The sequence below is a fragment of the Ptychodera flava genome, chromosome 15 (assembly GCF_041260155.1).
Source record: "Ptychodera flava strain L36383 chromosome 15, AS_Pfla_20210202, whole genome shotgun sequence".
NCBI lineage: Eukaryota > Metazoa > Hemichordata > Enteropneusta > Ptychoderidae > Ptychodera > Ptychodera flava.
The window spans coordinates 40486403-40510060 of NC_091942.1; the positions used below are offsets into that span (position 1 = coordinate 40486403).

The 23658-nt window shown below is 36.9% G+C and overlaps 1 protein-coding gene across 3 annotated transcripts in view; it reads right to left on the reverse strand.

The window, feature by feature from the left end:
• The window catches only part of LOC139152188 (regulator of G-protein signaling 9-like), a 159506-nt gene that overhangs the window by 50091 nt on the left and 85757 nt on the right, over positions 1-23658 (reverse strand). For 2 of the 3 annotated variants that reach the window (XM_070725320.1, XM_070725322.1), the window contains one exon: positions 9045-9141. The exons of the other annotated variant lie outside the window; for it this stretch is intronic. In XM_070725320.1, coding sequence (XP_070581421.1) covers positions 9045-9141 — 97 coding nt within the window. Of the gene's footprint in view, positions 1-9044; positions 9142-23658 lie in introns of those variants that run through there. 3 annotated transcript variants of the gene reach the window in all.

Below are 23658 nucleotides of genomic sequence, written 5' to 3' on the forward strand. Positions count from 1 at the left end.
GACAACTGTAGTTCTTGCTGAAATGAACGTCATCGCCGGGGTAGACCGGCCGACATTGTTGAGACACTGCTCAGTAAGTGTCAAGTAGATTGGATTTTTCAATCTTTAAAATCACGACTTCTGCTTTTGCCAATTTTCATTTTCTTTGACACTAAAATGCCTTAAAACAGATTACCCCTAATTCTTTGTATGAAAATGCCTCGACCTAACCCCCCTAATTCTTTGTAAAACAGGTCCACACTTACGATTGATAACAATGGGTATTTTGCCAAACCATGGTGGTGAAAATGTTACAATCAACTGCCACTCTGTAATTTGTGCTAGAGTGAAGATAAGTGTGGACAAAAACATAAAACTGACTTAATTTGGCAATGTTATCACGCATGGGGGTCTCTAGCTATGTACCATATCGCCCCGGCATATCGCCAACTTTACAATTACCTAAGCTACTGATGATTAATGTGAAATACTGTCTATGTGTCCACTGTTCTGTGTATCTCTTCTAGCAGTCAAACAGTGGTGCAACTATTCTCATGCATACTCTTCCAAGTACATTTGATTGGGATGTTTAACGTTTTGTGTTTATTATATCCAATCAAATGAGACTTTGTCTATCTGTTATTCAATGGCTCAAAAGTGATGAGGGTCAATTACAGATTTGTATAATCCTCTACAAGATTTACTCGCACAACCAGAGAAACCATATAATTATTGTCTGTCTCAAGATATCTTTGCAAGAGCTTTTCAGACAAAACGTTTGATTCATGAATGATGAAGATGTTTCATTATTTGCCTTTTATATATCTCTTTGAGAGGCATATATGTACTTCATGCTTCAGCCAACTTACAGTTGTCTTTTTGTCGCTGTGTAATTAGTATCGTGGTATAAGATTACGGCAATAAACCAGTGGAAAGAGATAAGGCACTCATGTCGGCAGAGAAGCAGGCAAGCGACTGTTATGTTAAGGAATCATTTAGGTCTGGTATTTGTTATTCTTGTCTTTGAGAACTTGCCGCTCGCAAGCAATATTGTGAGGTACTAGTGTAGTTTTAGAAATAAAGTGTCTGATGTAAATTGGTAATTGAGTAAGGTATCATTTAATCTCATCGTCTACTTTCCGTTGAGCATAACTGTTTTAACTGTTGCCTGCCAGGCATCGGTTACAAAAAATGATGCCCGCTAACTTCAAAAACAACATTTGCACAGACATTGACTAGAATGTAAACAAAGATGTCATCTGCTGCCAAGCAAAACAATGGTCAAGGAATTTCTCGGTTTATCCTGCTTTCTGAAGAAGAACTGAATGTTTCCAACAAGGACTCGAAACGGATGAATACGATAATCAAAGGTGTATTGAATGTTTTGCAGAAGTATGGCTATGCTGTCGGGAAAAACTTTTTCTTGCTGAACCACTCCAACACATTACATGTGACAAGTTTTGTGTACGGTACGTTATGCATAGCTACCGATGAGGTGTGTTATAAAATAAAATATATTGACTGGCCATGAGGACAACAGCATTTGTCTTTAATTTGTAATTTTGTAATTTATTACTTCAAGTCAATGCATCCATAAATGGATTTTTATGCATTGAATAAAATCACAGTCCCTCCCATTTTGTGGAGGGACTGTGATAAAATACATGGACATATACAGAATAAAAATAAATAAATAATAACTAACACAATAAAAAACCAGTAGTTAAAAGTTATAAAACTACACATCAAAAGATAAGCTTAAAAAGTTGGTGAGCACCGTATATTCAATGAAAACAAGCAGGAAGTTGACATGCAGATCGGACAAGAAATGGCTCAGAAAAGAATAAACAGGCACAGTAAAGTAGTTTAAATTATAGTATTGGCAATGGTGGATGAACGATATTTGAATGAGCGACTGTGGGCTTTAGAAACATGATATTTACTTCTGGTGTTATACTGGTGAATTGTTGAATTTTTTGTGAGAAGGTCAGACAAGTAGACAGGAACTTTGTTGTTGATACATTTGTGAACCAGATTTTTTAAATGTTGGGCATGCCTTTCCTGGATAGTTGGCCAGTTGAGTGTAGGATGTAACATGGTCTGACTTTTTGAGTCCACACTGAATGCAAACTGCAAAATTAATTATGCGTTGTAGATTGCTTTTGAGATTAATATTACAGTTCGAATTAAGACAGTGCAAGTGTCACAGTAGTCTAAAAGGCAGAAAACTGTAGCTGAGATAACATTTTTGCGAACCTTTTCTGGAATACATCGTCTGACACGGGCCAATTTCGTCAGACGATAGCCGCATGCTCGACGGAGGTAGGCAACATGGTTGGACCAGCTGAGTTCTTGGTCAAGTCTTAAACCTAAACAGGTAGCAGAAGGAGATGCTTTGATTGTAGTACTTTGAATGGAAAGAACTTTTATGTGATTTGGTATTTTCTTGAGTTGTTGCCTAGTACCGAAGAGCATGTATTGATATTTTGAAATGTTGGGTTTCAGAGAATACGTCGGTTTCGAGTTACCATAAGACCATGCGGTAATTCAAGGATTTTCAGCTTTTGCCACTAGGGGCGCTCTTCCTTTGACCGGAAGTGAGGGCTACTTTCTGGACTCCGGTCTGCGTATATTGTGATAACACAGACTCAATGTCCATAACCTAACTTTAGTCTACTTTCATCTGCTCTGTTGTCACCGTAAGCGTTGGACTATGCCAAACTTTTACTACAAAGCCGGCAAATTCGACAAATACCCATGGATGAATGGCATGACCTTCCACCGTTTCCCCGATGTTAAGAAAGAGAAACGCCTGAGATCGAAATGGATAAGGATGATACAACGTGAACTTAGCTGGGTACCTAACAGTTTCCACACGTTTGTGATCTATTCCGCTCTCGGACTATGCACCCCATAGACGTGTGTACATATGCCTGAGAAAAAAAAGTCAGGAAACTAAATGGCTATATTTCCTATATGTAGGGATTATGCCACCATGTCATCTTTGACGTTCGATTTTACTGTGAAAAGTAGCAAGTTAATCTATCATGTAACCGTCGATCGTTCCCTATCATTCTCAAAATTCATACCTGGTACTTAATTTGCTTCAAAAACGCTCGTTTCGTGTGATTTTCTGCCGAATTCGACGGATACATCGCCAAAACATAAGCATGAGCGACATTATTCGACATTATTCGACGGCGATAATTCTTCCAGATCAACCAATGTACTTACTAAACGAAACGGCAACAGTCTCGATGTCAGCGTTTCGTCAACGCATGTAAAACGGGAACTTGCCTCGCTACTCGAAGAGAAAGATCATTAAAATGCATTAAAAATAAATTTTCACAAACACAAACTAAGGAAAGAATCTACACTGCGACTGATGAGAAACCACACTTGCTTTTCGAAACACAAGCATCAAAGGGCCACTCTATCAACTTTGTCACACCATAGGCCCGGCTGCGTCTCGCCATAAGCTTTCCCCACATGAACAAAACATTACCGTACACATAAATTCAAACTTCCCTACAAATATCCGAAACGAAACAAACATTTTTATTAACACAAACAATCGGATAAGATGGTAGGAACACATATTGGAAACGAATCAAACACAAACTCGACAAAAAAAAACCATTTTGGATAGTATGGTGGGGAGCCTCTTTCACATTCTTAGCTCCCATAGCCATATGTATATATGGCAATGGAAGCTATTCTTATAGGCTAGGGAACTGTCTGTATGTATGTATGTCTGTATGTCTGTCCGTCAACATCGAAAACTCCAAAACCGCTGCACATTTCATCTTGATATTTGGTGTGTACATGGATAATGGGCTGTAGATGAGATTTTGTTCAAATGAAGTTGTCATTGCCAAAAATATGCAAATTAAGTGAAAAAATGTAAAAACAGTCAAAATTGAAAAACTCAATAACAACTGAGCAGATTACATGAAAAATTAGCATGTAAGTACTTTGGGCTGACCTGAAATGATTGTGCACATCTTGGGTCAGTATCTTGGACTTGCTATTTTTCATGAATTTTTTTGTAATTTTCTCCCATTTTTGGTCAAAAAATCTTCCTTCACTGAAACCACAAGTCCGATTGATTTGAAACTTGGTATGGAAGTGCATAGGAGTGACCTTTCCCAAATTTGGGCAAATCGTGGTGAAATTTGCATATTTTTAGTTTACACGTCCATAGACTCGACTCCCATGTATAAGGCAGATCTCCATAGACTCCCATGTATAAGGCCACGAAAAATAAAAATTTAGTTTCTCATCGTATTCATATTGCAAAAAGGATGCAGTGACACAATTTTTAGTCACCAAGGATGAAGTCCAGTGGGCTTATAGATTGGGTCATGTCCATCTGTTCGTCCATCCGCGAGTCCATCCGTTCACACAGATATCTCGGATATTTTGACAAAATGTCATGTGACCTCGATGACCTCTGACCTCAAATATACATATTTGTCCATAACTCAGTAACCACAAGTGCTACCACCCTTCATATATGGTATGATGGGACACCTTATGACGCCACATATTGTACCTCATTAATTATGCACATATCTAATTTTGAGCGAGCCAATAGAGCTAGAGGTCTGATTTTTGGTATATAGGGATAACTTAGCAATACAATTTTTTTGACAAAATGTCACGTGACCTCAGTGACCTTTGACCTCAAATATACATATTTGTCCATAACTAAGTAACCACAAGTGCTACACCCTTCATATTTGGTATGATTGGACATCTTATGACACCACATACTCTACCTTATTAATTATGCACATATCTCATTCTGAGCCAGCCAATAGAGCTGGATGTCTGATTTTTGGTATATAGGGATAACTATAGGAGAGAAATTTTTTGACCAAATGTCATGTGACCTCGATGACCTTTTACCTAAAATATATGTTTTTGTCAATAAATAAGTAACCACAAGTGCTATGTCCTTTGGATTTAGTAGGATGGGAGACCTTATGACAACATACGCTTTACCTCATTAATTATGCATAGATCTAATTCTGGGCAAGCGAATAGAGCTAGAGGTCTGAGTTTTGGCATATAGGGATTAATTAGCAATATAATTTTTTTTTCAAAATGTCATGTGACCTAGATGACCTTTGACCTTGATTATACATATATATGCATATCTCAGTAACTACAAGTTCTATACCCTCCAATTTTGATAGGATATTAGACCTTAAGATGTCACATCTTGTACCTCATTTATTATGCGCATATGTATTTCTTGGCTGGCCAATACTGCTAGAGGTCTGATCTTTCTTCCCGATTTAGAACCATAACGTAGACATGCCTCATGTGTTTCAAATTGGGAACAACGACATCGACCTACCGGTATGTGCCCTTAGATCTCAACATATACACTCCAGTGATACTTCTTAATGACCACATTTCCCTGCCCCATCAAGACTTATACTCCTATTACAAGTGGGGACTATGTCATTGTCAATGACTTGTTGAGTTAATGGTTGTATCACAGTATTCGATATTTCTAATTCTGTATTTTTTCCATTTTATATTCTGAATAAATACATTAAACATATTTCACTGTCTCCAGTACATTACATTTAAGTATTTCCACTTATTGCACTTTATCCCTTTCACACATGTTCAAATATCTGACCAGAGAACAAACACTAAATAGTCCAGGATGGGAGCTACAGTGTCATTGACGCTATTGTTTACATTAGTTTCTCACCCAAGGTCAATGTATTTCTCAGCAAGCTCTACCAACTCAGCCTTTTTAGCTTTGGAAGGAGGAATCTTCCTTGCTTTTAAAAATTCTCGTAGCTCTTTCATGTTCATTTTGCGGACGTCTTCACTTCAAGACTTCCCTCCATAACTGAAATTTTAGCCCCCACTTTTGCAAAATCTCAAGCGCCCCCATGCCCCAATGTTAAAAATTTGTGCGTTTTCTGACAACTCGAAACCGACGTATTAGAATGGAACAAAGTAGTTAATGATGAATTTCATTTCATGCTCCAGGTCATCGTGAAGGTTATCAATATCAGAAATTGTGGACGCTTTTAGGATGTTAATGTCATCAGCAAAACCATAAATTGGTGTTGTGGATTGCAGCCATGTGGGGAGATCATTAATATAATGTGAGAATAAAATCAGGTCCTGACGGCTTGCCCAACAAATTTTACAAATACGCTTCGGATGTAATTTTGCCTTTACTTGTATATTTACTTCTGGAATATTTCCTTCAGAATGGACGGTAGCTATAGTAATCCCTCTCCTCAAAAAAAGGTGAAAATTAAGAGTGATGTAAATAATTATAGGGGTATATCGCTCTTGAATTCATTGGGGAAGATATTTACATAAATTTTGAATGAGAGACTAACAAACTGGTCAGACAAAATCAATATTTTTTCTGACTGCCAAGCTGGGTTCAGGAAAAATCACAGCACGATTGACAATATATTTGTCCTTCACGCTGTAATTCAAAAGTATCTAAGTGTTAGAAGGGGAAAATTTTATTGTTTATTTGTAGATTTTTCCAAAGCCTTTGACCGAGTCAACCATACACTTCTTCTGTATAAACTTATGTTAATGGGAGTCAAAAATAATATGTATAACATCTTACAGTCTATGTACAGTAATATCAAGTCCTGTGTAAGGTCAGGAAATGTAATGTCTGAATATTTTGATTGCCCAGCCGGTGTCAGACAAGGCTGTATTCTTAGTCCTGTGTTATTTAGTTTCTTCACTGAGGAATTGAATCTAATGTTAATATCGTCCGATCAAATGGGTGTACAGTTGACACTATACATGTATGATTTTTTCTGTTTATTGTATGCTGACGATGTGGCCATCTTTGCTGACTCTGTCAGAAATCTACAGAATTTAATAGACATCCTTTTTAAGTTTTGCGCCAAGTGGCATATGAACATAAATTTAGACAAAACAAAGATTGTAAGTTTTCGAAAAGGGGGCCACAGAGCCCATCGAGAAAAATGGCATTTTGGGGATATTCAAATTGAAATTGTGTCTCACTACAAATACTTAGGTTTACTTTTGTCATCACGCAACACTTGGTCAAAAGCTGTCTATACACTAGCAAATCAAGCCAGTAAAGCTTTAAATATGTTGTCAATCGCCAGATGGAAATTGCAATATCTCACTTTTCACTCTCATTTTAAATTGTTCGATGCAATGATTCTGCCGATTCTTTGTTATGGTTCAGAGATATGGGGTTTCCAGATTTACGATGCCATAGAAAAAATACAGAGAATTTGGTGTAGAAAGTTACTAGGTGTTCCAAGTCAAACAGCAAATGAAGCTGTGACAGGTGAATGTGGTAGAATGCCAATTTTCTTTCATACACTAAAACGTTGTATTCATTATTGGGTGAAGCTTACAGAAATGGCTCCAGAAAGACTCCCAAGACAAGCATATTTGATGTTGTACAACCTTGACTCCTTAGGCAGACATACATGGGCAACATCCGTCACACAAATTCTTTGTTCTTATGGTTTTGGCCATGTTCGGCTTGCTCAAGAAGTTGGCAATAAAACATTATTTTTTACGGCTTTTGAAACAAGATTAGCGGGTATCTTGAAGCAACAATGGAAAGGTCTCTTATCATTGAAACCCAAATTACGTATCTATACACAGATTAAGAGTCTACTCGAACCAGAAAAATATCTGCGTCTTAATTGTAATTGTTTTATTTTACAAACTTTTGCTTGCTTCAGCTGCTCATCTCTACCACTTGCAATAGAGGAGGAAAGACACAAGAACATTGACTCCCAAGCTAGAGTTTGTCAACTATTCAAATGGAAGTGTTGAAGATGAATATCATTTCTTACTAATTTGTCCTTTGTACAACCAGCTAAGAAAACAATATTTACCAGACGATGTAACTGGAGAACCTAAGTTTTTAAAATTTTTGAAAGTAATGAGTGTAAAGGATTCTACAGATGTCTTAAACCTTTGTAATTTCGTGCACAAAGCCTTTCAAATGAGAGAAGATGTTTTAAAACTTTCAGATTAAGTTTCATGACTTTCACTGTAGCTTAGAAGAAAGACCATGTTTTTTGTGGTATTTTGTGTCAGCATTGGTGCTTCATATGTCCTGGGTTTTTTTTCTCTTCCAATTTTTGTGTATTTTGTATCAGTCATTTGATAAAACCCCGCTGTATATGGGCCGGAGGCCTTGAAATGCAAATAAATGTGCACTTTGTGCACGCTATCTATCTATCTTATTGTGGACGCTTTTAGGATGTTTATGTCATCAGCAAAACCATAAATTGGTGTTGTGGGGAGATCGTTAATATAAAGTGAGAATAAAATCAGTCCACAAACACTACCTTGAGGTACACCCGTTTTGACTTGAATAAAGTTGGATGAAAAGTTACCAATCTTAACACACTGAGTACGGCCTCAGACTGTTTCCCATGGCCTTTGGCCAAGGGAAAGAGTCTATTTTTTTGGGGTGACTCAGTCCCTCAGGGTGCAAACATATGCTGTTGCCCTCATGGCCAGTCAATTATGCGTTTTTTAATGGATAAGTATGGCAGTACACCATCTACAGCTGACTTTAAGCATGAGCATGAAAATTACACTACACAATTAAGTTTCTTGTGATTCCACCCTTCCATATGTAGATCAACAATCTATATGTCTAGTGCTGCAGAGCATCTCAAAATTACAAAATTGCTGTTATGAAATCTGAGAAAAGTTTATAGAATCTTATAATGAAATAACAATGTACACTCGTAGACTAATAATTCCACTGCCTATTACCTATTTATTTTTTGGAAATGCAATCATTTTTTACCTCCATCACTTTTACTTTTGTAAAGCCTTCATATTTTTCTACCTCTGTCAATTCTACACTTCAGTATTTTGGATATAAAGTTTTGAATTTGAAATCGAAGTGATTCATCAGGCTTTTCACTGGTCATCCGTTTGTTTATATTGACTAGCAATTCATTATGTTGCAAACAATGTACTTTAAATGGGAGTACAATCAGTGTTAGTTAATGGTAGTGACCACAATATGAGCTGAATACAGAAACACTAACCAGTGAATGCACAAGGAATGGAAGTGAGGAAGACCTTCTGTGATCGAATAGGAATACCAGTTTCTGGATGTTGCATGTCTCTGATCACACGCTCCATCTGTAGAAAGAAAAAAGATGCCAAATAAATAATAAACATAATGAATTCTTGTAGCATTATTCCTTCTGTTGCTGGCATATAAACAATCCATTATCAATCAATTTAATTTTCATTTTGGAAAAATATCAACAAACTAGAAGAATCACACTTTTAAGATGGCAGGTCAGCAGCTGGTTTAAAGGTAACCTGGCAAAGGTTTCTTTCACTTCACATAAGAATCTAAAATGACAAAAAATACCGTCAAGGACAGTGTACTCACATTCAGTTTGAATTGGTCCATTCATGAAATATTTAAACAGAAAACAAGAATGCCGAAAGCAAATAAGGTCTGCAACTTAGGTACTGGAGGTCATCTTTAGGAACATGCATATAAACTTCTATAGCAATAGGACAAGCAGATCCTACTTACATTTAGCAAATGTCAACAAAAAAATCAGCCAGAGAAGGCTTGACAAAAAGAATAGGTTGGAAGAGTAGAGAAAAAATAAAGAGTGGGAAAAAATGTACAAGGGATCTGGTAAAAAGTAATGCTACTTTATCAATCTTCTAGACCTTACCCCCTCCTGAATATCAGATGTTCCACCCCTTAGTTGACCATGTTTACATAAAGCCAGATGGCAGGAAATATATTTAAAACCTTGGGGATTTTTTAATTAATGCTATGAGTGCTATCATTCGAAAGTAAATAGCACTTAAATTAGTTACAGATAGTGAAATGGATTCCATTGTGGGGGGTGATTACGACATCTGGAATTATCCTGGATCCAAAGTTCTCGTCAGTTCTTGTGTATCTTACATGGATAAGTTGCAAAAATTGATCCGCAATGAAAAAATTTACCTCAGCTTTGTTTTCTTAATCAAATTTTACAACAAATTGATACCAAATATGACAAAATTATGTTCACAGCCTTCGAAACCTCACAACATATCCTGGGTTGGTGTAGGTCATTTAAGGTCACAAACTGAGAAAATTACCTAAAATATAAAAATTTGGCAGTTTCCCAACACTTTGAGCAGAAAATTTATCTAATAACATCCCTCGGGACTTTTGTACCAAATTACAAAGCTATCAGGTAAGTAATTTTTAGAACAAGTTATCTTGACCAAAAATGAAAAAATTGTCTTAAAAATACAAATTTGTATATTTCAGGACAACTTCCACATATCTAACTATTGTCATCCCTGGACATCTGTACACCAAATATTTAAGCTGTCTGTCCAGGGGCTTTAAGGAAAAAATATTTTTTACGATTTTTTGACCAAAAATGACAAAAATTGCCCCAAAACAGTTGCTACCTTATGTATGCTTGTCTTTTCAGCTTTACTGTCTGGCCAAGCGTGTCCACCCCATGATCTATGCAACAGCCTATCTACCACTAGTGCAATAGTCTACTGGTTTCTTCCTTCAAGTAGATGTTTTGCATTTTTATGCCCACAGACTTGGAGCAAGACTATAAAGGATAGGCAACACCGCAGCCCATAAACTTTGCATATCGTTGCAGGGCATTGAAAACTTCAAAAAGGAACAAGATATCTTGAATGCCATACAAAAAGTCTTATTTCATACGAAAAGTAAGACTATAGTAAAAAAAAGAAACACTTCTAAATAATATGGAACGTAATGAGTATCTAACCCTCACAATGACCTCTACCACGGCTTTACTAGCTAGCTGCGATCATGTAGAACTTAAAGCCCCTATAGCTGTAAACTCTTGAAATATGTTGGCCTGAAAAAGGCTTTCTATTTTCACTGGTTTTCTTTAAATTCTACAAGTTTACAGGATATAGGCTTTCACTACTGAAAAATTGTTAAATTTTAACCGTTACTTTGATTTCCCGCCATTTTTAAAAACTGGTAATATTACAAAGAAAACAAAGCATTAGATGTCCCAGTGGAAAACATCAGCACTATGCATTATATTGGACTACTCTGTTGTTTCTGTGAAGATTCCAATGCATATATGCATGACGTACGGTGTTTTTGCTTTATTTGCTTGAGGGCGCCATTTTACGTTTGGGCAAACGTTTATTATTCATCTTGCTCAAAATTGCACATGCAGTCCCAGTGGATAGCTTATTCTATTTGTTTAAACACCTCTCAATGAGTACTGGTACATTCCCACAAACTTGTTTTAGTTTGGAAGTAAAATCATAAAAATAATGCTAAAAGATACAGCTAAAAGATACAGTAATTGGGCGTTTAAGAAGTTGACAGCAGCCACTCGACAGCGATCACTTTTCAAGTTTGCGAGGAAATTTACTGTTGTATTCAAAATGCCTAAAATGAAATCTCACAAGTTGATGCATCAAAGGCTAAGGTCTATAAATTTATATGAGTAACTTCAGCGTTTTTTTATTTTCACTGAGATATCAGCAGTGCCTGGACTGGCCTTGGTCATTCAGCTCGGGCACACACACAGCTGTTATACTGGCTGGCCAATTAAGCCCTGCCATCATGTTCACACCCCACAATCATCATGGTAGCTAGTCTACAAATATATGTTGCTTTGATCAATTTTGCAACATGTCACCGCTAACGTGACAGTCTGCTAAATTACTTCAAGTTAATATATTTTGATAATTTTTCCTAATACTCGGAGCAATTCAAGCCTGGGTTGTGTTACTTTGCATTGATTTTCCATGGGTACCTGGATTTCACACTAGCTACCACTTAGTGTTCAACCTGATCCACCGGCCGCTGCCAACTACCAGGTTTAGTGAGACTTATGTAATGCACAGATTGTGCACCAGGACAGAACGTCAGTCTTCACTGTCAAAGTTCAGTATCCTCTGAAATACCGCAGTACATATTTGAACAGAGAAGTACAAAATAAATTCATTGGCATATCATTCCGGGATATCATTCAGCAAGCAATAACAAGATGCGTAGACAGTAGACATGCGCTTCACAGTACTGTAGATTTCCCATAATTCATTGTGATTTGTATCCTCAGAGATTCCCCAGAGAAGTCTACCAGGTCTCCCATGTGTAGACAAATTCATAGACTAGTTGTAAAAATTCTGAAACCATACTTTTAAGGACACCATTCTTCTCAATTCTCATTTTAAATGATTTGGAAAGTTATACAAGATTGAGAGAGGAGATAGCATTTTTGTAAAATTTTCCACTGATTGGACAAAAAAAATGTCTTCAGCCATACAGAATAATGTGATGGAAGTAGGGACACTAGTTACACCTGTTTTTTGAAACAAAAGGATATCAATTTTTTCCAATGGAAATGACACAAGAAATTTGCATTCTAAGTTTTCTCAGAGAATGACCCCTTCAGTTCATCATAAATTGCTGCCTAAAAAGTTTGGCATTTGTAGTACCTACAGAACATGACTTCCATGGTTGTTTAATGGTTATTTGGAAACTTTCACTGAAATTTCTAATCGTACTTTTACTTGATATTATTTATCAATTATTCTGATGCTGCACATTATTGCTTGCATACAGAAGTGAAAAAGTTATAAGAAAAGTAACCTCCAAGGATACAAATCAAAGGGAATTGTGGGTAATTTATCATACTGTGCTACCCTTACAAAGATTGCAGTTGAACACTATTGTGCACTATAGATTAGCAGAAGGGGGATGGGGCTGTTTAATGGCAATTGCCAAGTTTTGATACACCATGTGACCAAGGCCAGGCACACATTTTATTGTCATAATAATATTCGGTTTGATTGCACAAAGATCATGAAAACATATTCGAAAGTGTTGTCTTGTGCCATAGGCAGGAAGTCAAGTCAACCAGCGTAGTTAGGTCTGATATACTCAGGCGGCACCAAATACACATTGCTGTTTGACTTGAGTGCCACTGAGGCCATCAGAACTTCTTTCAGGGTTTTCCATTTCTTAGCTTTCCAGGCAATAATAAAAAAAAGAATTCCAAAGTCATTTATATCCCTGGAATCTTACAGCGCAAATTAGTTTTATCCGTTTAAAATATGTCTCTGATCCATGCCAAGGTAGTCAGATTTAGCTGTGTATGTGGGTGAATAAGAAATTTACAGTCCTTATATGCACTGCTGCGGGACAAATAAGAAACGAAAATTCGTCACTCATACCGCTGCGGGGCGAATAAGAAATTTACGTCTTATTTGCTTTGCTGAGCTGCGAATAAAAAAGTTCGCATTCCTCACTTGCCCCACTATGGGGCATCCCCATTGTGGGGCAAACAAGTACAGTACCATGTCCTTATTCGCACTGATGCATGGCGAAACATCCTCCTGTGCAAATATCAAGTAACTATCATGACTTTGCTCAATGGCTTCCATAGCCAATGCTGCGAGTCTCATTACAGTTGTGGCCATAATTCTTCGGTGGGGCAAGTTGGTAATTACCTAGCAATTTAGGTAGGGATATTGCAATATACCAAGGGAACTTCCTACGCCAAACTCTGTTTTCCTATCTGGAGTGGTGGGATGAGATCTAAACAATCACAGCGGGTAACACATTTTACAGCCAGCAATGGTGATCTGATACTGGGATGAACCATAATGTACCGGTACTTCACTGTCTGCTTTATGTTTCAGTAATTTAGCTGGTCAGAGGGAACTTTGGTAGTGAGTTTGTATGTGTGACTCAGTTCATCGTGTAGTATGTTGAACACTGTTCTGATTGCTGGCTAGTTTTTTTACAGTACAAGTATTCTAAAATAGGTATTTTGTCAATATTTTACTGGCTGGTATCAAAGGTTACTTCACCCACAAAATATTAAGCAACTAGTTGTGCAGGTCATGTCAAACTTTTTGAATTATGTTCTTCCAGGATGTTTTGGGCAATGGTACTGAGAATGAGATGGGCAATGACATGCTGAAGTGCCTCTGTGGTGCATTTATTCTCTGAGCGATATTTACCATAGTTTCAACTTCATGTAGCTTTTTACCATAAAAAAAAAAATTTTCCTTGTTAAAATATCAACAGATTTTGTCATCTTGTCTCGAATTTTGCTGGAGCTTTCAAGACAGATTGTAAAGCTTACTTTTTATGAGTCGCTGAGAGCTTTTGATTGGACTCCTGTGAACCACACAGTAAAGACCGGCTTTAGAAAGATCAATGTACATGGGGTGATCTCAAACTTTTGTACAAAATACCATGTGCTGTAATGATGTTACTTCATGCAGCTTTTTCAAAACTAGTTATGTGTAATATCTATCAACAAGTCATCGTTGATGACACATTCCCCACTTGTTAATGGGTACTTTGATTACAGGTCCTCAGAGAGGATAGACACAGTCCTCTTCATTAGGTCTGTGATAAAAATACTTTTTAATAAATTCGCTTGATACATATCTGAGTTGTGGTTCAGGACATGAAAAAATCGTAATAAAATGGCCACACGGCGGCCATATTGGATCGTATCACAAAACAAATCAATGTGCATATGTATGACATAGGTCAATATCCTTTTACCAACTTTGAATAAAATTGGTTGAGATATGCCTGAGTTATGGCTTTGTACATGAAAAAATCATAACCAAATGGCTGCCATATTGGATCGTATCACAAAACAAATTGACGTGCATATGTATGACATTGGTCAATCTCCTTGCACCAACTTTGAATAAATTCGCTTGATACATGTCTGAGTTATGGTTCCGGACATGAAAGAATCGTAATAAAATGGCCACACGGCGGCCATATTGGATCTTATCACAAAACAAATCAATGTGCATGTGTGTTACATAGGTCAATGTCCTTGTACCAACTTTGAACAAAATCGTTTGAGATATGCCTGAGTTATGGCTCTGTACATGAAAAAATCATAACAAAATGGCCGCAAGGCGGTCATATTGGATCGTATCACAAAACAAATTGATATGCATAGCTATAACATTGGTCAATGTCCTTGTACCAACTTTGAATAAAATCGGTTGAAACATGCCTGAGTAATGGCTCTGTACATGAAAAAATTAATAAAATGGCTGCCTGGTGGCCATTTTGGATCGTATCACAAAACAAATTGACGTGCATATGTATGACATAGGTCAATGTCCTTGTATCAAGTTTGAATAAAATCGGTTGAAATATGCCTGAGTTATGGCTCTGTATATGAAAAAATCGTAACACAATGGCCGCACGGCAGCCATATTGGATCGTATCACAAAACAAACTGACATGCATATCTATGACATTGGTCAATATCCTTGTACCAACTTTGAATAAAATCGGTTGAAACATGCCTGAGTAATGGCTCTGTACATGAAAAAATTGTAATACCAGATATGAACTGTAAATGCTCACGTGTTTCATTATGTATTGCAGTTATGTGTAAATTTGAACCTTTGCCACATGTTTGCAACTTCATTGAAAGTATTATGATCAATATAATGAACAATATTCACCACAGATTAACTCTATAGGTCATTAAGTATTCAAATACGCAATTAGCTGAAATAGAAATAATTAATTTCTTTGACTGCTGTCATTGTATCACCTCTTTATATAGCAAGTGTAATTGCCTCTTGTCAAGTCCTTCAAACTATATATTCCAAACTTTGAAAGCTCATTAGATATGCAAACTATAAATTAGCTGACATGAAAACTTAAATCGGAAATGACTTCCAATATTGGTATAACCTGGTATAATCATCAATGTACATAGCATGTTATGCCAACTTTGATCAAATAAATCCAAGTATATATCCCAAATTAGGAAAGCTCATTAAATACACAAATTAGGAATTAGCTGAAGCAAAAATGCTTAATGCCTTTCAATAATGTTAGCCTACATAATGGTATCTTTAATGTACATAGCAAGTTTCATCAATTTTGGTCATGTACATTCAAATATATATCCCTAATTTCAAAAATTCATTAAATATGCAAATTAGGGGCTGCATGAAGTAAAAATGCTTAATGACTTTCAATAACGTCGTATCATAGTATCTTTAATATACATAGCAAGTTTCGTCAACTTTGGTCAAGTCAATACAGATAAATATCCCTGATTATGAAAGTTCATTAAATATGCAAATAAGGAATTTGCTAAAGTTCAAATGCTTAATGACTTTCAATAATGTTCTTTTATAGTATCTATAATGTACATAGCCAGTTTCATCAACTTTGGTCTCGTCAATTAAGATAAATACCCCTAATTAGGAAAGTTCATAAAATATGCAAATTGGGAATTGGCTGAAGTAAAAATGCTTAATGACATTTAATAATGTTCTATCATAGTATCTTTAATGTACAGAGCAAGTTTCATCAATTTTGGTTATGTAAATTCAAATATATATCCTTAATTTCGAAAGGTCATTAAATATGCAAATTACGATTTGGATGAAGTAAAAATGCTTAATGACTTTCAATAATGTTAAATCATAGTATCTTCAATATGGATACCAAGTTTCGTCAATTTTGATTAAGTAAATTCAGATATATACCCCTAATTAGGAAATTTCATTAAATATGCAAATTAGTTATTATCTTTCACGTCACCCCTTAATAACTTTCACAGCTGATATATCTTGATGTGATCAACATTTGTAGCAAATCTCCTCAAATTGTGTGCAGTCGTTCTCAATATATATCCGTATTTTCTAAAATCATTAATTATGCAAATAGGCAAAAAGTAAGTAAGCCACATCCACCAAAAACTAATCAGTTCTTGCCATTTGCAAACTGAATCTATGTACCAGATTTCATTCTGATCTGATGAGCCGGTTTTGAGATATTGAGCACACAGACAGACAGACACACAGACAGACAGACAGAGAGACAGACAGACAGACAGACGGACAGACAGACAGACACACAGACAGACAGACATCGCTGCGACATATGCTCATGTGTGTGAACACGTGAGCAAAAAATGATTACCTGGCGGCCATATTGGATTGTATCACAAAACAAATTGACGTGCATATGTATGACATTTGTCAATGTCCTTGTACCAACTTTGAATAAATTCGCTTGATACATGTCTGAGTTATGGTTCCGGACATGAAAAAATCTTAATAAAATGGCCACACAGCGGCCATATTGGATCTTATCACAACAAATCAATGTGCATGTGTGTGACATAGGTCAATGTCCTTGTACCAACTTTGAATAAAATCGGTTGAGATATGCCTGAGTTATGGCTCTGTACATGAAAAAATCATAACAAAATGGCCGCAAGGCAGCCATATTGGATTGTATCACAAAACAAATTGATATGCACGGCTATAATATTGGTCAATGTCCTTGTACCAACTTTGAATAAAAAAGGTTGAAACATGCCTGAGTAATGGCTCTGTACATGAAAAAATTAATAAAATGGCTGCCTGGTGGCCATATTGGATCGTATCACAAAACAAATTGACGTGCATATGTATGACATAGATCAATGTCCTTGTATTAAGTTTGAATAAAATTGGTTGAGATATGCCTGAGTTATGGCTCTGTATATGAAAAAATCGTAACACAATGGCCGCACGGCAGCCATATTGGATCGTATCACAAAACAAACTGACATGCATATCTATGACATTGGTCAATATCCTTGTACCAACTTTGAATAAAATTGGTTGAAACATGCCTGAGTAATGGCTCTGTACATGAAAAAAATCGTAATAAAATGGCCGCCTGGCAGCCATATTGGATCGTATCACAAAACAAATCGACGTGCAACTGTATGACATATGAAGTAATCGTTGTACCAAGTTTGAATGAAATTGCTCTAGGCATCTCTGAGCTATCTGCGTGAACAGACGCACGCACGCACGCACGCAAAGACATGACCAAACCTTTAAGTCCCCCCGGACGGTGTCCGTGGTGACTAAAAAGAAGACAAGGCACGATATGATCTCTTAAGATCGTTGTTTTATTCCTTTTAGTTTTCATTCCCCAATCCAGTCCCCTTTTAATGAACCTACATGAAAATGGTTCATCCCAGTTATCACATCACCATTGCTGGCTGTAAAATCTCATTACCTGCTGTGATTGTTTAGATCTCATCTTGCCGCACCAGATAGGAAAACAGAGTTTGGCTTAGGAAGTTCCCTTGGTATATTGCAATATCCCTAGCTAAATTGGTCCACAGAAGAATAATGGCCTGGCAACTGTAAATACAGTGAAGTTGTTCCTGATTGATCCATGTTTATAAAGCATTCAATGACAATTGCCAATAATTATTCTGGCCACTGCCATGCATTATCACTGTATCCAAATGTCATTTGAATTGAATTTAGCCTTCCCTGAGCTAAAGGACCAAGAGACTAATGCTCAGACATAGACTGGTATATGATATACATGTATAGGCTCCATTGTGTGGACGCAGGAGCTAAAACACAACACAAAACAGAATTTAACAGCACCTCTTTCCATGGCTGCATTATGGATGAATTACAAATTAAAGGGAGGGGGTCGTTGGAGCTCTGATCAATAGTTGCCAAGGACCCATACAACTGATGTAAATACTGTATCTAGGGTACGTTGGCGATTGATGAAAGTTAAAACATGTTTGTTAACAATGAATATCATAAAATTTCAATGTTGCAGCTCTGTTGACGTGATGTATCTGCATATCATACAGAAAATACATTGTTTGTAAATAAGAAAGTCGCACACACTCAGTTCCAACGACCCCTCCCTTTAAGACAGTTTATCTTTGAATAACCACAAACCATATCAATCATCATTTCACAACTGTACATGCCAACTTACAGGATTATCAACTCTACATTCCCCTTTAAAGTAGAGTTTGATATCACTTAGCGACTAAATAACAACAAAACAACAGAACTCACTGGGGTAATAATAGCTGTAATTGTTGATGGTTTTTGCTCAGAGTAGCAGCAAGTATCTCGTTATTTTGTATGTCATCATTCTCAATAATTGTTCAGTTTTTAAAACAACAGGTATATCGAAAAGTGTACCTATATTGGTGATGTCTGATTTTTAGTCCCAATTAACTTCACTAATTAAGGATTGTGTTGCTGGCTATGTTAACAATCTGAACACTTCATCTGTTGACTAATATTTTTGAAGAATGGGCAAAAGAAAGTGTTATACATAAGCTGTATTGAAAATAATAAACAAATCATCAAAAGTCGCACTGTGCTCTCGCTGTCGCTCGTAACGTTCGTAAATTACGAACAAAAATGAAAATTTACAAAAAACATAAATGCCTGATCGGCCATTATGAACAATTTTGTTATTTTTGAAGCCTGATTTTCGGTCAAGATTATGAATTCTGGGGAAATACGGTCATATAAATCTCGTCTTTCAAAAACTACTCTGCCCCTATCTTAGGCGCATTGATGCATGGTGATAGCTAGCTTTGGACTTTGACCTCTGATAACATGAGTATGTACGAAGAGGTTTCAAGATCCCCGGGTTGTCACAGTACTCTCATACTGGTGTGTCATGCATTACGGTAGTTTCAAGACACCCCAACACTCACATGCTGTCAACTTTCTGAATGGACGGTTGAAGTGGATCGAGGGAAGTGGGCAGTTACAAATGCTTTAGATAGATAGTATCCTCAGCTGGGAAAGAAAGTTGGGCATAAAAACGGCAACTGATATGGAAAAATACAAAACAATGAAACCGCCGAGAAGAGATCAAGAACAGTCAGCCTGAAAGACAGTCGAACTACAGTCCGGACCGCGCATGGTTGAACAATGTACCGCAAAGTGTTTGTCTGTGCATGGAGGTAGAAGCGAGCAGGAAATCTTTGCCGGAAATCTTAGTTGTCATAAATTTGTCATTTGACGATCTGCAGATTGAGTTTTTAGGTTTCCTTCAAAACATTTTACAAGAAACTGTCTCAGCAAATGTTATGAATACTGATAGTTTTCTTTGATGATCCAGAGACAATTGCTGTACACTGTCCCATGACGAAAAAGTTTATCCAGACAAAAAAATAAATGACGATCATCTGCAGCGTTTTAAAAGTGTAACTCTCTCTAAGAAAACATTAGCAGGATTACGAGTCTCAGTTTGCGTACTACACAGGTAGATATAGAAACCTTGATGTCTTAGACAGAGCATGCCCAATTTGCCAAAACAAACAAGTAGAAGATGAGATACATTTTCTTTTTCATTGCAAAGGCTACACAGACATTAGACATGATTTTTTCAGTAAACTAAACATTTGTAAAAACGCATTCAGAGGCACACAAGACCTTATAAGTATCTTTCCCCGAGGCTGTCTGATAGCTCAGTAAAAAGCTTTGTGCTTTTCCGATTACTATATGTGTGTGTACTGTGTACTGTGTCTGTGTGTCCTCTGCTCTACGCACACCGTGTTGCTCGGTCGTGCACAGAATTGCAACATCTAAGTCGGTTACTGTGACCAACTCTTTTGGGTTGGAAGCAGTGGCCGACTGGTTTTGTGTGAGGCCTAGCAGCTAGGCAATGTTGCCGTGAGTGTGTTGGGGTTCGAATCCCGTTTGGGTTATAGTAAAATTTATATTTCTTTAACCTGAGTGGACAGTCCTGCTGGTGGATATTTACTTGTCCCCGAGGCTGTCTGATAGCTCAGTAAAAAGCTTTGTGCTTTTCCGATTACTATATGTGTGTGTACTGTGTACTGTGTCTGTGTGTCGTCTGCTCCACGCACACCGTGTTGCTCGGTCGTGCACAGAATTGCAACATCTAAGTCGGTTACTGTGACCAACTCTTTTGGGTTGGAAGCAGTGGCCGACTGGTTTTGTGTGAGGCCTAGCAGCTAGGCAATGTTGCCGTGAGTGTGTGGGGGTTCGAATCCCGTTTGGGTTATAGTAAAATTTATATTTCTTTAACCTGAGTGGACAGTCCTGCTGGTGGATATTTACTTGTCCCCGAGGCTGTCTGATAGCTCAGTAAAAAGCTTTGTGCTTTTCCGATTACTATATGTGTGTGTACTGTGTACTGTGTCTTGTGTGTCGTCTGCTCCACGCACACCGTGTTGCTCGGTCGTGCACAGAATTGCAACATCTAAGTCGGTTACTGTGACCAACTCTTTTGGGTTGGAAGCAGTGGCCGACTGGTTTTGTGTGAGGCCTAGCAGCTAGGCGATGTTGCCGTGAGTGTGTGGGGGTTCGAATCCCGTTTGGGTTATAGTAAAATTTATATTTATATTTCAAGGACAGATAAAGCATCACTATGTGAATTGGGAAAATACATACATACATGTTTTAAACTCAGACAAGACAAAATGAAAAAACAAAGTAAACTATTTATGAACCTGTAATATGTTGACCTCATATATATATATATATATATTATATATATATATATATATAATATATATATATATATATATATATATATATATATATATATATATATATATATATATATATATATATATATACTCTTTCATTGTTGTTTTTGCAAAACCTTTATTGTACTTTATGATCGAGATCCCAACTGGGATACGATTTCAATAAAGGCTTACTTTACTTTACTTTACTTTACTTTACTTTACTTAAATTTGCAGTTATAATCAGACAAAATTTGTGCGAAACCACAGACTGCCAAATGTTCTGATCAGTGGTTGTTTTAAAAGAATTTTAGAGATGAACATGGCATAATGACTGCAGCTATAGAGGCACCACCTAGTACCTATAAATGACATGCATACTTTCAAAGTTACAGAGCTTTCCGAATATGAAAAACTGGGGACAGATTTTCTAGCATCTAAAACTTGTGCAAACACTGATAATATTAATGACCACTTCATATATTAATATATATAATCATCAACCACTGACTACACACACAAAGGGAGTTACGATTTGTGTCACAATATACTTGAAAATGTTATGTTGTATAATAAAGATCGATTAATTGAATAACATTCATTGGCCAGTTGACCAAAATGACACACTTTATTGAGACAAGGAAGAAATTTCAATGTTGCAAGCATTCATGACCCATGATGTACTGTGCTATTCAATGGATCTTTTGAAAATGCGTATCAAAATATGAGTGTTCATTGTCAAAAAAAAACTAAAAAGGAATTTTTCACTTTCCTTTGTCTATTATGAAATCATCATTTCTATTCCCTTAAAATCATTTATTGAGTACCAGAAGTGCTTTTTGAAAATTGGCAGGCTCAGCATTACATAATTTGTGCTTACTAATATTTTTGAACCGAATTCGTAAATTTACTAACATTTTTGAAAGGCCAGGGAGAGCATGTGCAGTCACAGCTATTGTCCCTTCAATTTGGCAGTAGCTGGTATTTATGATGAGGTAATATCACTCACTAAAAGGTTTTTTGCTCTAGACGATCTGTGGTTATCAGATCGTATACACTCTAAAATTGGAGACAGGTGCTGAAGTCATGACCCTTGTATTGGCCAATCGCAGAAGGGCATTTTTCATGAATATTCAAACTGGGTGAATGCAGAAGTGAAGGTACGATTTTGCGGGAACGAGCCCATCGGCAACTTTCAGCGTTTTTTTAACATTCTAGTTGACAGATACCTGGTGTCTTTCGGATGAAAACATCTCTAAAATAGCCTACACTTAAAAATAGCAGCTTTAGAGAGTGGTACCTGCGAGATTCTTCTCGTTACATCAAGGTCTTGTTACATGAAGCTGGTCACTGAAATACGCAAATTGCCATCATACTTGCCTGCGACTTTAATATTGACAGTCGACTCTTTTTTATGGATGTTTCACAATTGTAGTTCTGGTTGACTTAGATGTGTTTTAAATCATTCGAAGGGAGAGAAAATCAGCTTTCTAATAAGGCATAACACGTGGCTGCAACGGATAGGGGCATAGTGGAGCATGATTTTGAAAACACCGCGAAGCATGGTTGATCTCCTGACTGAATGGCAACCTGGTACCCATGAAGTACGTATATGCATGGACGTAAAAAATAGATGTTTGTATGCATTCACAGATTGTTTCAATATAAATAAAGGGAAAGCAACTCAACACATCGTTCATATCTGAGTTGTTTGCATTTTTTGTAATTGTGTATGATATTGTGTATATTGTATCAGTATATTGCGTTTGGCTGTTTTATGTAGAGAATTGATTAGCCATGAAGAGATGTACCAGTCACCGATGTGTCTTGCACTGGAGCCGTGGAGGGCCTAGTAATGTGACACTGTGTTCTCTTGACGCAACGTTTTGTAAACAGAGTTTTCTTCATCAGTCACTTAAACTTAAACTAATTTCTGTCATATAATTACCTACCTGTTTGCTCCCGCCCTTCCTCCCCACAGTTTGTGTGTATTTATTTGCCGTGAGTGTAATTTCCATTGGTTATTATTTTCTCATGGTAATCTTTGAGTTATTACCCCTATTTTCTGGGTGGCTTTCACCTTCAGGAAAGGTTGATACATGCAGTGTACTAGTGAGTTCACAATATGCTGCAGATTAAAACTGGTGTATCGTGGGTAATTATTCATAGACCAAGGGGGTGTTAGGCGAGATTTAAAAGATCTTATCTGCGGTTAGAGAGCAGTTAGAGAAGAAGTCATAAACTAATTTCTGTCATATAATTACCTACCTGTTTGCTCCCGCCCTTCCTCCCCACGGTTTGTGTGTATTTAAGTCACTTAAAATTCATTTTTGATAGG